At 42.9% G+C, this 14,776-nt stretch overlaps 1 protein-coding gene across 1 annotated transcript in view; it reads left to right on the top strand.

Moving 5' to 3' along the window:
• The window catches only part of NKAIN3 (sodium/potassium transporting ATPase interacting 3), a gene marked incomplete at both ends in the record, with an annotated part of 513,406 nt that extends 503,660 nt beyond the window's left edge, over positions 1–9,746 (top strand). Inside the window, one exon of the mRNA XM_082675209.1 lies at positions 9,737–9,746. Coding sequence (XP_082531335.1) covers positions 9,737–9,746 — 10 coding nt within the window. The remainder of the gene's footprint in view (positions 1–9,736) is intronic.
• Between the last annotated feature and the right edge of the window lie 5,030 nt (positions 9,747–14,776).

The following is a 14,776-nucleotide window of genomic DNA, read 5'->3' as shown; positions in this document are numbered from 1 at the left end:
AAGTAAAGGTGTGATGAGATGGAAAATATTAATCCTTCTAACTTGGCCAAAACTAACCAAACCTGAAATAATTTGGACCTACCACTACTAATCATTGGTTTAATTTTCCACTCATATTTGAAACACACCTTTCACATGTAACCCAACATTATCATTATTATTTTTCATTCCAAAAAGGATTTGAAGTCGGTACCGTGGTTTATGTTTCTAAAATGATAGTTTTATTTTATTTTTTTTTATCAGTAGTTGATTGCCAAATTGAAGGGAAAAAAGGATGATTTAATCTACAAAACAGAAACTTAATATGTGTCTTGGGGGCAACATAGCAGAGGGAAAAGGGAAGAAAGACTAGGTTGGGATCCATGCTCTATCTGTGTGGCCCCAGGGGCCTCCCTTGAAGTCTCTGAGACTTGGTTCTGTCACCTGGACTCAGTTTCATAGGTGGAGGAGGGAGGATGGATTCAATGGGATAAGGTATGTAGAGCATCTGTAAAGTTGCCCATGACTGTGCCTAGTACTCAAATATTTGACTAACCAGAAGGAAGTCAACAACTACAACAAAAACACCTCAAACTGGACAGATTTCAGTTGAGTATAAGGAAGGAATCATGGTCACTTGATTGATAAAATACTAGAAAACAAGAAAATAGATACCATGACTCCATTCCTAGAAAACTCTAAGTAGCAAATAGACAACTGTATAAAATAATAGATATCATATGCACTTTGCGTATATTATCTAACTTCATCCTCATGAAACTACTGTAATGTACTAATTAGTAGTCCATTCTATAAATAGACTACTACATCTATGAGGTTCATCGATGATAGACAACCTTCCCAAAGTCTCTCAAGTAGTCAGTGATGGAGCTGGGGTCTTTCCCTCAACATGACATTGTGGACCTGCTCGGACGACCTTCCGATTCTTTTGGCTCAGTGCTCTGTAATTTCATGGAGACAGAGGAAATTTGGACAGCAGTCACTGGTGTAAGAAACACGCATGAAAGTCTTCATCAGCTGCCTCTTTGCCACAGTGGTTCCTGCCCAAATCTGTACCCCCTTCCCCAGCTTCTTTGGGGCGGAAGCCCTGAGAAACCTGCACTGGTTACTCCACCTTCCCATGTGGAATTAACTCGATTCCAGCAGAATGAGCTGAAGGAAACATAGTTCACAGGCTACACAAATCAGCACTGTGCCTGTCACATGAGAGATGTTTAAATATATGTTGGTTTCTTAAAGCCAACCTAATCTGGAAAAACATTCACCCCGTATAACATTCCAGGACCAAGCAGCTGTCACCTCATTACTCATGCTACTGAGTGCTCATAAATGATCGACTCCAGAAGTGGGTATCTGTGGATGTGGGGAACTTGGCAGGGATTGTGACAATAACAAAGATGATCAGAGCAATGGAAGTGAGAAAAGAACTGAAACAATGCCTAGCGGTGACTTAGAGAGTCTTCTGTATATTTGTTATGTGAAAAGAGGATGATGGATGATGTCTTTCATCTCCACGGTGAAAAATATAACTCAGCAGAGAAACTGCAGTATGAAAGATGTCGGTCAGATGTCAGAAAGATCTTACTATTAGGGGAGGTTATTAAAAAATGCCAATTGATTACTGATGGTAATGGAATCTCCTTTCTTAAATGACACTCGTGTATCCATGTGCCTGAAAAGGGTGTCCTGTGGCATGGCCCAGAGGCAAGTGACTTCTGTCTCTGTTTCCTAAAGTCCCTTCAATCTCTGTGAATCCAGAACACATGAAACGTCCCGGTAAGTTTACCTAAAAGGCTTTGATCAACTCCACTCCCTCCTCAAAGGGCTTTCTCTTTTTTTTTTTTTTGAAGTATAGTTAATTTACAATGTTGTATCAATCTCTGCTGTACAGCAAAGTGACTCAGTTATACCCATATATGCATTCTTTTTTAATATTCTTTTCCATTATGGTTTATCACAGGAGATTGGATATAGTTCCCTGTGCTCTACAGTAGGACCTTGTTGTTTATCCATTCTAAATGTAATAGTTTGCATCTACCAACCCCCAACTCCCAGTCCCTCCCTCCCCCACCCCCTCCCCCTTGGCAACCACAAGTCTGTTCTCTATGTCTATGAGTCTGTTTCTGTTTCGTAGATAGGTTCATTTGTGTTATATTTTAGATTCCACATATAAGTGATATCAGATGGTATTTATCGTTCTCTTTCTGACTTACTTCACTTAGTATGATAATCTCTAGTTGCACCAAAGGGCTTTCTCAACTCCCCTGTTCACTGCTGACCTCCCACACCTTTTCAGCTGAATGTGGCTTCAACTACAGGCTGCAGAAAGCAAGAGAACAAGTTTCTACTTTGATAGATGATGCATATCATTATGTCAGATGAATGTGGAATGCCTTTCAACCATGGAGGGAGCAGGAATCGGCAAGATCAAACTAAACCCAAATTAAAATCATTGTGCATGAAACAATTTAAGAGGTCAGTGGGTGCCCCCCTCAGGTACGCAAATACGGCAGAGTTTATCCAGTTGGCATCAACCAGCCTGCTTGATTTCTTTTAATAAAAGCCTTTGTATTGGATTCCATTGTAACCAGCTCAGGGATGCCACATCCATCGTACCAGCAAGACTGGAGGAAAAGCCAATCTTCTGAACTAAATCGTTAGAGGGGGCATGAACCCTGGCTTTTAACCTTCGTTAAGGCTCTAAGTTCCATAGAGTACAAAGCCAGGTTTATGAAGAAGCCTCTTTATGAAGGAGATCGGGAGAATCTTTATCATATTCCTGGGAACATGGGTATAGATGGGTAACTTTCAACTCCAGATGGGTGGTTACATTCACTGCAGACTTGTACAGGGAGCCCTCATTCTTGTGTTTGATTGTGTCACTGCTCGCAATCATAAAGTGCACTTTTCCAGGGCCCACAGTCCAACTGGGTGTGAAGATGTGCACTGGGGTGATGTGATGTGAGGCAGTTCACACGTGGATTTGGTCTTTCATGCTTTGTCTCTCCTTAAAGTACCAGCATCAACGAATGAACTTATTTACAAAACAGAAACAGACTCAGACACAGAAAACAAACTTATGGTTACCAAAGGGGAAAGGGGGGGAGGGGTAAATTAGGAGTTTGGGATTAACAGATACACACCACTATATATAAAACAGATAAGCAATAAGGACCTACTGTATAACACAGGGAACCATATTCAATATCTTGTAATAACGTATAATGGAAAAGAATCTGAAAAGGGGTATATACGTATGTGTGTGTGCACGCGTGTGTGTATATCTGAATCACTTTGCTATATGCCGAAAACTAACACAACGTTGTAAATCAACTATATTTAAATTAAAAAAAAAAAGTAATGGCACCAAGCTATCAAGACCCACTGATTACATAAATTGGTTTACTTCCATTTACAACTGTTCGTTGGTCACTCACAACATGTGTACCAGGCCCTGGGTTGGAGATACAAAGATGAGTAATACTTGGGCTTGACCTCCAGCCGTGAATGATCTAGTAGAGGAGACCTACATAGAAATAAGTAGATACAAAACAATGTCCCCAAGGCAACTTTTTGCAGAAGAGGGAACGTTCACTTCTCACTTGGGGAGAGAACGCACCACTGGGAGATGATGCCTGAGCTGATGTTGGAAAGACGATGAAGAGTTTATCAAAAGCAGAAGAAGAAAACGCACGTCCCCTGCATGGAGGCCACGCTGCAGAGGAAAAGCTGAAAGCTGTGCATACCTAATCTGGCCTTCACCACCGTTCTCACATAAAGTCAGCAACCTACTAGGAAGCAGATGTTTAAGCCGCGAAGGAACCTTGGCTCCTGGTGGGGATGCTCTGAGGTCCTCAGCAGCATTGCTGCACCATCTAAGCAATGGCATCCTTTATGCCTAAGGCCGTGGCGATGCTCCCGGTGATTGTTGTCGGGGTCTGGCTTGGGGATACGTGACACACGGGTCAAGGGGAGCCTGTTCTGGGGACCATTGTCTTGCCATGGCGGCGAATGAGGGAGCTGTAACTCTCAACATAAGTACATCCTGCTTCTCTGCCAGCGTCTCCTCCATTGCTGCTCCTACACCACCTTTCACAGTGGGGAAACGGTCAGGACAAGGGCTGCTCACCTGGTCATCAGTGGCTTTGAAGAGGACACCTCCGCAGCAGCTCACGGTGGAAGCAGCAGCTACCCCAAAGGGAGGGGGCTCACAGAAGCAGATTTACCTCTCAGGAAGAAGCATAGCTTGGCATAAATCCATGCAGCTCTGAAAGAGATACAGATATTCAGGGAATGATGTCAGAGCGAGCAACTGAATTACTTTAAGTTTTGTCAAAATCATCATAATGGTTAGCAACTGGGTGGTGGGGCAATTAAGCTGCATGTAGCAGTAACTCTTCACATAAAAATAATTAGACCAAGGCAGTTTATCAAAGAAAGACAGCAGTGGAATCTCAGAACTGAGTTTCACAAGAGAAGTAGAGAGATCTGATGATGCTAGAAATTTCCATGAGGAGAAATTTCCATGAGGAAGACACCCTGTGACTGCAGTTAAGAAAGACGTGATGAAAAAAGCTTCTCCTGTTACTTTTAGCCAATCTTTTTCTAAGGTTTCCAAGTGAGAACTTGACTTTTCTCTGGTATCTTGACTTGTCTGATTGCCTTTGCAGGAGGCTAATTTTTCTTCACAAAAATTGTTACATGCTCTGTGGTCACCGCTGACAGACTGTCTGCTATTGCAACCAAGTACCGGAACACAGACGCAGCTGCCCCCCATTTCAGGCTGGCACTGCCGTCAGCTCCACTGTACCTCCACCCCTCACAGCCCAGACTCAGAGGGCATCCGCCTCTGACGATCGGGCTGCTGGACGGAACCAGACATGGTCACATCCATCTCCGCTCTTTCCTGAGAACGGGTGTTTTGTATTAGTATCCTTACAAGTTGGTGCCAGGCCATTCTGCATGTACAAAATCTACATTAAAAACCAGCCAGGAGGACAAATCAAAGGGATGTGTGTGGGTGTGTGTGGGAGATGCGGAGGTGAGAATGATGTGCTTTCAAACCCTGATTTAACAGCCAATAAACACCGATGGGGAACCATCATTTACCCCATCCCTCCTCCATGTCTTGACCAGCCGCCTGAAGACTAATAAAATGATAGCTCTCTGGCTATATCCTGTTTTCATTTGCCCTTGATTGGCTTTCACACCTTCCTATCCATCTATCTATGTGTCTGTCCCTGTGGCACGCAGAGCCAGGTGTCTGTGACCTGCTCATGGGATGGCGGCTCACTTTTCCCATTACTGAGTGTGCAGTTCTGTTGCCTGAGGGCAACCGTCAGTCCCTGGAAAGATGGGCGCTTACAGAGGCATTAACTCTCCGGGACGCCTCAAGCATGCAGAGCACTGCAGCTGTACAGCACTCAGTGCCCTCTTAGTGGTCGCAAAGGAGAGGCAGCTTCCCTGCCTGCCTGCCTTACTTAGCTCAAACGGGGCGGCACTTAGGGCTCACCGCTCCCCCTGGCTTTAGGGAGCCTTCCCTTTGTCACTGGCATTCATGACTTTTTGATCCATCCTAGGAAATGATTATACTATTTTAGGGACAATGTAAGAACACACCTAACGTGTAGCTATTTGACCAAGTAGCAGTGAGATGGCTGTGTTTATATGGTTCCCGCAGTTCTGACTCATCCCTACACTGGCCAGTTCATGCACCATTGTCCTTGCTAGGATGGAACGAGGCCACCAACCGTGCAGCCGGCCACACGCGAGAGGGCCTCCACCACTGATGGTCAGTCATCCTCACTGGGGACACAAAGACCCTCTCGTTTGACACATGGCCTCACGCACTGCCCCCAGAGCCTCGAGGAGCCCGCTCCTCGTGCTGCCTTGTGAAGCAATAAAGCCTTTTCCAAAATGAGAAAGCTCGTATCTGAACGGTGCCCCCCCCAGGGAAGCTGTCAATTCCTGTCTCTCCCAGGATCTCAGGACTCTTCTCAGTACTTGTCATTGATGTCAATGGGAAGAAAGTAGATTTCTGTAGTGGTGTGGAGATACGGAGCACCTCCCCCCGAAAAAACGCATCAGCATAAGTAAAAGTAACTTCATTCACACCTGTTCCCAAGAGAAAGTACACACTGATTTTAAAATTAAAGGTAATGAAGATAAACCAAATTTTATATTTAATGTATTTTTTCATTTTATAGTTACATCAAAAATATATATAATCCCCATGTTATGACAGGTTCTGGGAAGAAACAAGACATAATAAAGAATGTACAAAACAGAGTCAAGCGCACACACACACACACACACACCCCCCGGAAGTGACAGAGAGACTTAAAAAAGCAATAGAAAAAGAGACAATGACAGGCCTATCAGGAGACACACTTTGAAATAACAACACTGTCTTATCATTTGATTTCACTCTGCCTCGAGGGTAGGTACCCTCAGGTAACTGCCAACATATCTACAAAATCTGCCCAAAAAAATGATCTTAAGGATCCCAGAACTCAAACTCTTCTACCCAGACTAATTGATCCATCATTAAAAGAGTGATAACTGGACATTCTATGTCTCCAGAGGTGATGCAATAAGACACAGCACCATCTATGAGATATCTTGGGCTGACTGATCTTGGACTGAAAGTGTAGAAAATACAAGAATAACACAGTAAGTTAAATCTCACCACAAGGAAGCAATCAGCCACTCTAGAATGTGGGAAATAGTACAGGGCAAATGAAAACAACGCGGGAGGGGGGACTTACATTTTAAAAGGGATTTAAGAGACATACGAGTCCAATACAGTGTGTTTACCTTGTTTGGATTCTGGTTTCAACAAACCAACTGTAATGAGATGCTTTTAGACAATTGGGGAAATGCAAATATGGACTGGATAGTAAATGATATTAAGGAATTGTTGCCTATTTTGATAGATATGCTAATAAATAGGTTTTAACAAAAGAAGAAAAAATTTTATTACTTGAGCAGAGTTTCTGAACCTCAGCACTGTTAACGCTGGACCCAAATAATTCTTTGTAGTAGGGGCTGTCCTGTGCATTTTGGGATATTTAGCAACATCCTTGGCCTCTGCCCACTAGACACCAGTAGCGGGCGCGCGCGCGCGCACACACACACACACACACACACACACACACGGCCAAACTGTGGCAAACAACTGGTAAATGTCCCTGGCTAGGAAGAATCACCGAGTTAGGGAATCATCACTGAGCTGTGCCAATGAGTGACACACAAGACATGACGTCTAGGATTTGCTTTTAATACTCTAGCCAAAAAATAAATAATAAAGTTGTGGTGACTACATGAAACTTAATTAAATAATTTTTATTTTAGTTGAAGCTGGATAGTGAGAACATAGGGATTCATAATACCATTCTCTTTACTTCTGTGTGTGTATGTTTGACTTTTAAAAATCCATCTGTTAATAAAACCTAAGGCAGAGTGGTCAATAGGCTTTCCTTTCAATGCCTCCTCTCACAGTTGCTTCATTGTCTTATTAGAAAACTCCTTGCAGACGTATTTCCCAATGCCTGAAGTAACCCTCCAGCATTCCTACCTGGCATCATAGGGACAGGCTCAGCCTACTTCGCAGCTTTTCCAATCCACGTTGCTAAAGCCCCAAAGCAGAAAATAGTAACTATAAGTAGAGGTGACGTGAAAGATAAATGTAGTGGGTACCTAGACGTTCCCCCGATGCCCACCAATACTATCACTAACAAAGAAAGAAAACGCCTTCCCCTGCTGCCTTATCCCATTCTAGAAGAGTCACCTGTTGGACGGATGAATCAACTTCCACAACTGGAATCTTCCTTCAGACTAAAAGGTTATATAAAACTATAAAAATCCCACCATTAAAATCTCATCCCTTTATCTTTCCATTTAAATCCTTGTTCAACTCAGTGGGGTCAAAGGGCTAGATATTTGGGCTACATCTTTCAGAATGTAGAGAAATAGGAGAGCAGAGAAAGCGTGATAAGTGGTAAGGAGAGAACTGCAGGGCTCCCGCCCCTGAGGGGTGAGGAGGGAACAGAATTTACAGGGAGAAGAGTGGCTTCCAAAAAGTGAAACTGGGAAGTTGAACATTTTTTTCAGCTATTTCAAAGTATGATGAAAAAGTCCATTCCGAGCCATAGAGTCACTGAACTGAGTTAATGGAAGAGAATATCTGGATGGGGATATAAAATAAGTATGAAACACCGTCTCCACTGGCACCCTGCTTATAATTTAGTTGGCAGGAAAAAACTTACATACCTGAGTGAAACAATCAGTGCACAATTAGTTGTGAAGCTGAAAGCCCTTCGCTACACATGGGGTCCAGCTGATAGCATAAGAGTTGCCATTAGCAGGATGAGAAAACGCCACGGCTGAGGTAGAAGTGGAATCTTCATGGAGGAGAAGAGATTTCAACTGAACCTCAGAGATGAATAGGTTTGGATCAGCTAAGACTTTTCACAAGAGAGAAACAAAAGTATCCAACAAATATTTATTGGGTGCCAACTGTATAGCAGACACTGTGTTGAGGCTGATACTGTACGAAGATGCTAGAGCACAGCCCTCACCTTCCAAAGGCTTACCACCTGCTATGGAGTCAGGAAGATGCACAGAGTCTTTGTCAAATGTGTGGAGACAAGAATGATTGGAGATGAGAGTGTGTATTCCAGAGAAACAGAACCGATAGGGTGTGTGTCTGGAGAGAGAGAGATTTTAAGAAATCCGCTCATGTGATCACGGGGCAGGCAAGTCCAAATCTGCAGGGTAGGCAGGTAGACTAGAGACCCAGGAAGAGGTGACATTGCATCTGGAGTCCAAAGGCAGTCTGGAGGCAGAATTCCTTCTTCCTCCGGGGACCTCGGTCTTTTCTCTTAATGCCTTCCAACTGATTGAACATGACCCACCCACATTATGGAGGGAGTCTACTTTACTCAGTCTATTGATTTAAATGTTAATCTCTTCTAAAAAAAAAAAAAAGGAAAGATACCTTCACAGTGACTTTTAGACTGGTGTTTGACCAAATATCTGGGTACTATGGCCTGGCCAAATTGACACATAAAATTAACCATCACAGGACTTCCCCGGTGGCGCAGTGGTTGAGAGTCCGCCTGCCCATGCAGGGGACACGGGTTCGTGCCCCGGTCCGGGAAGATCCCACATGCCGCGGAGCGGCTGGGCCCGTGAGCCATGGCCGCTGAGCCTGCGCGTCCGGAGCCTGTGCTCCGCAACGGAAGAGGCCACAGCAGTGAGAGGCCCGCGTACCGCAAAAAAAAAAAAAAAAAATTAACCATCACAGGGTGGGATGTATGTAAGGGCCATAGGTGGTATGAAAGCCAGACCTGGATGGTTCTTCAGCAGTCAGCCAATGGAAGGCTCTAGGAAGGTTAGGCTAGGGCTGTAGCTAGCAGTTCACAGACATAATACTACCCTGTCAGCTTTACCCCAGGGCCACCAAAGGCAATACCTTTACATCACTCCCCATTTGCTATGTGGCTGACACGTCTTTCCCAGGAAACCGCAAGTCCTCCCCTCTGACATTTACACCTGCTTGCCCCGCCCTGATCTGAAAAGCAGGGAGCCCAGGTGTTTTGCTTGCTTATTGCTACAGCCACAGGCACAGACAGCAGAAGGCACATTTTGCCTTTTGAAAAGCCTGGATGAATAAAAAGGAAATTTAGTTTTCAATTTTGAAGTCTTTTAAAGCACTTCATCCTTTCTGTTTCAGGTCGAAATAAGTAATGACGCTGACTCTGAAAATGCGGCTGCTGAACTTGACTTAGGAAACAAAGCACCAATGACAGCACCTCTCTGCATTGACACGTCTCACTTTCTTCCAGAGGATGGACTGCACCTCCCCACTTTCCCACGAATCACAGAGTTCTCCAGGCACGGCCTAAGTGTTATTAGCATTGTTCGCTAGATGAGTTGTAGGTGCTTGGGTGGGTGTTTTTTTAGTCATTTCCTTCTTACATGAATACTTGTAAATTGTACCCCAAAATTGGTTTTTAATCTTTTAACAATATTTAATGTGAGGCATGCAAAATGAAAAACATTCTGTGAAAGCTTTCCACAGTCAATTCTAAGAGAAATGTGGCTTTGTGTAGTTGAGATGTCAAGTCCCCATTGCTGACTGCGGTGATCTCGGGCCTGACGGGAGTTCTCATAGAGGATGTTACCCGGGGTTCCTCGGCAGGAAGTGAGATGCGGTGACAGATGATAAATGGGTACAGATAGTGGATGGGGCTTTCAGACTGAGTACAGATCATTTTTTCAACACCACAGACAAAATAGAGAGTCCTCCTTTGTTCTCGACTTTCGAAAACCCAGAATCATATTATGGCAATCTCAATGTTCAGATGCTTGCATGATATCTCGTTCTTCCTATGTTCTGAAAAAATATATATCACGGGCGTATGAAAGAGTGAAATGACCAGTAGAACACCTTTCCCATTTGGAGGGTATCTCTGAGGTTCAGATTTTCTACCCTTTCTCCCAGTTCTGACACTGGCGTCAGACCTAAATATACAGCTTATAGGTTTATGGGACAGAAATCACAACCATAAATCTGTGATCAGGAATGTTGCTCTTAAGATATTCCAAAAAGTATTAAAATGGTGTGGAATTCTCTATAATACTTCTAAAGAAGATGTTTATATTTGTTCTGAATCAACTTTTCTTTCTCCTACCCCATCCCAAGAACCAAGAAAGTAATATGGGAAACAATATTCCATGGGAAAAGGACTGTTGAAAACATATCACAGTTTTTTCCTTCATATCTTTCAATTATTATTTCCCGTATCAAAATAAGCTTTGCTCACTTTGTGTAACAACTAAGATGAGGCCTCCTATAGGGCCCGAAATTATGTCTACGTGCAGTATTTAATCCAGAAGTTAACTTGGCCCGTACATCTCTAAGTCGGTCTACAAACCATCTTAAATTGTGTCCAATTTTTTGTATGTGTGTAGAGGTTTTTATTTTCCTTCTTCTCCTTTGAAGCCCATATATTTTATAAGATTCTGTTAAGAATCAGAATTTATGCAATAAAGTTGGCCCTGGTTCCTTCCAGTTCATGACAGACACCATGGGCTTTCCGGAGGTCTGTTGTACTCACAGCCTCTGGGCTGTGCCCTGTCAGTCAGCTGACACTCACTGAATCCCATCACTTTTCATTCCACTGAATAAACCCAAATTCAAAATGAAGAGGAGATAGCAGGGACTGGGGAGAAGGGCCAGTCCAAGCCGACTTGTACAGTTGGGGGCTGGAGCCTAGGGGATTTGGTGATTTCTCCGAAGCCCTGCTGTATACAGAGGGCACAGGCTATGACCGGAGGAAGGAGAAGCCGGAGGGCAAAAGGGGGGGAAGGTTGGGTCCCCAGCCCACCACTGTGGTCTTGGGCAGTGTTAGACATCTCGGTCCTGGAGATTTCCTCATCGGTAAAGTAGAACAACAATCCCTACCTCCCAAGGGTAAGGTGAGGATTAGCTGAAAATATAAAAACTACTGTGTAAACTGTGAAGCATGCCACAATTGAAAGAGGCAGTTACCACTGTCATGTCAGAACAAGAAGTTGGATCCTGTCCGGAGCTCTTGTTACCCGTTCAAGTGCTGTGCAAAGCCCATGCAAACCCCAAACTCTTCCAAGTTTTCTAAAAAGTAGCTTGAAAAACTTGCCCATATTTAAGAGATGAGAAATAGTATACACTAAACACTGCATTTCTTAATTTTAAAATAACTTTTACATTCAAATTCCAAGACGAATACATATTATTATGGAGAAAACTAATAGCATATAAAAAATGTAGAAAATGAGTAAGACGGAAGAGTAAAAATAACATTTAAATATTTTAAACTGTCATTTCATCACACACACACACACACGCACAAACAAAACACAGTAAACTTCACAAAACAGTACCACACTCACTAGTGTTGCTGTTTCACCTTCGTATAAATCTGAACATACTTCTACAATGCACTGCAGAGTCCTAGATCTTGTCTAGCTGCAGATTTGAGGAGGAAATCCTCACATCAGTGATCTTTCTATGGATATTCAATATAGGCAACTACTTAATATGGTACGTGTGTTTTTAGTTTTTAATCTTTCTTCATTTAAGTTATAACTGTTTCAATCCCCAATCCCAGCAATCCATAATGGTAATTCTAAAGTTCCAGAAAATTTGCCACTCATCAGAAACAAGTCAGATAGATCTCCCATCTCCCCTCCCTCCCACTGGGCCCCTCCCTGCCTCTCCTCTTCCCGGCCAGTCTTTAGAGGTTCTGCTTACTTAAGACCAAGGGATGAAAAGCAGCACAGGCTTGTGCGGTAACACTTAGCAGCCACCCCTTGATCCGGGTAATTCCACCACAGCACCGTCCAGCTTGCTGCCTCTTAGCAGTGAGCGTTTCCAGGTTTTGCAGCTTTTGCCTCCTGTTTTAGGGAATGTACGCTGCACCGTGCATCACGCAGCAGGGTTTTCGACAAAAACGTGTTCACTCTATCTACACTCTTGCTGAATCTTGGCTTCCCTGTATGCAAAGTGTGTGTCTGGTCAGAGCGACGCGTATATTTAGCCTGTATTCATGTGCTACCATCTCCTCATCCTAAAAGATGGTCCAACTCCAGGTTCCAGCGCTCTCCTCAGAAGTTGTCTCGATTTACCTGGAGATGCGTCCCCCAGTGCCCATGAGCCCCTAGTGCTGACTGGAATGGAGACGCGAACGTTAAAACCACAGGTTTTTTCCTCTTTGAACCATCCTGGCATCCTGCCTCGTGAACCCTGCCCAACCCTGCCCCAGGCCGTGTCTTCTATCTTGGTCAATGACTTTTCTTAAAGATAAGAGAAGTGTGTGAAGTCACAGGCAGCTGGGATTTACCTTCAAAGCAGCACAGGTTAATCGATGGAATGACAGTGGTTCAGAGGGTTCGTTAGAGAATTCCCAAGGGACAGAAGACACACTGGGGTGTGGAACTGCCTAGATCAGAGAAATCCAGAACGTCTCTTAGGAAAAGCTCTAAGCTAGTACATCCACAAGTACCTTAGCCTTCCACCCGCCATAGAGTGTGAGGGTATGTGTCCCTGAAACAAAAACTTATGTCCATATCACTCCGACCTGAAGGGCTATCGCCTCACTTGTTTTGAAGATAACTTGACATTCTGCCTAGCATCCTGCCTAGCATCCTTCTTTCTTTTTTCCTCCAGAAAAAATAAGCCTTGCTATTTCCTATAGACCTAAATAAGGGGAGCAGCCGGCTTCAAGAGGCTGATCTAACAAAATAGGGCAGGGCTGCCATCTGTCTCACTTAATGGATGGTACGCTCGCTCGTGATTGAGAGGAATTCGTCTTCATCAACATCAGCTGAAACTTACGATGCAAATCTGGAGAGGACCATCGTGACTGCTAAACTGAGAAGCAAGTGAAAACCAAAATTGCTCTTTTCAATCTTTGCAAATTAGAAAGGAATCTTGCCAAGAATAAACAGATCTTCATTTCATACCTAATTTTAAAATGTATAGTGTCCCAAAATGTGGATTCACTACTATGGTGTAAACATTCTGGCTAATTATTTCTTGAAGGAAATACTTGCTTATCATTTCTGAGTTGCTGTAGTAGGTAACTAGGAGAACGTTTACAGTTGATTAGAATTCAAAGGTTCTGACTTGACCTTTTAGCCCAAGGTAGTAGTTGCTTTAAATGGATAACTGAATTAAGTAGGAAACAATACCAATAATTGATCTTTTCAAACTTCGAAACCTTGAATGTCTGTTTTTCTTGTTTCCTCCCATTTAAGAGTCATCGGTAATCTCTGATTGACAGATAGTCTATCTATGAACGCTGCTCAAATATTCGTGATAAATAGGCCATAACTCAAGGATATTATGCCCCAAAGTTAAGCTAATACAGGGAATCACTACTCACGTAACTACATAGTGTGCAGCGCAGAAAGGGAGCAGATATATCTTAAATATTAGAAGAATGTATTTATTAATAAAGAATTCTTCCAAAAACAGAATTCCCCAAAAATTCACAATTTGTGGGCAGCATTTCCCTTTTCATCCTGAAAAAGCTTAATTTCTTTATTGAGAGCTAAGGAAAAAATGCCATTTCTAGAAGGTAGGAAAAGCTTCTTAAATATTGATATTTGTAGAAAAGTTTGGTGTCAGGTGATAAATGAATCATCTTCCTTAGACTTGCAAGCATATGAAGAGCAAGTAGCACATGAAATACTAAACATTTTTAATGAAATATCTGAAGAATCCAGAATATACCTTGGCTTGAACCTGAGAACTAAATTAAGGAAAAAGAAGAAGGAGAAATAAGAGAGGAAAGAAAGAAAGGAGGGAGGAAAGGAGAAAAGAAAGAGAAAGAAGAGGAGGGAGGGAGGAAGGAGGGAAGAATTCAAATTTGAAATTCTACCCAATTTGGATTTGGACATATCAATCCTTAACTTGGTGTTATTGTTCTTGTTTCTTTGAGTAACTGAAAACATTGGACCATTTTCCATTTAGGGCATGCTTTGCCTTTGCTCTCCAGAGTTAAGTTTTTAAAAACAGTTTGAAGAAACCAATAATCTATCTAGTTATCCTCATAGAATTGCTTTGGCAGACAACGTTGTCAGTCTACATTCGTTAGGATTAGAGTTACCTACAAGTGACAGAACAGAAAAATGACAGTGGCTTAAATAAGATACAGGTCTATGTCTCTTCATATTTCAAAATTCTGGAGATAGCAAAGAGGTGGATTTGGGTTCCCTAGAGACAGGG

This window comes from Grampus griseus (assembly GCF_964374135.1).
Source record: "Grampus griseus genome assembly, chromosome: 17".
Taxonomy (NCBI): domain Eukaryota; kingdom Metazoa; phylum Chordata; class Mammalia; order Artiodactyla; family Delphinidae; genus Grampus; species Grampus griseus.
The sequence above is the reverse complement of the archived record's forward strand: the minus strand, read 5'-3'. Positions and strand labels throughout refer to the sequence as shown.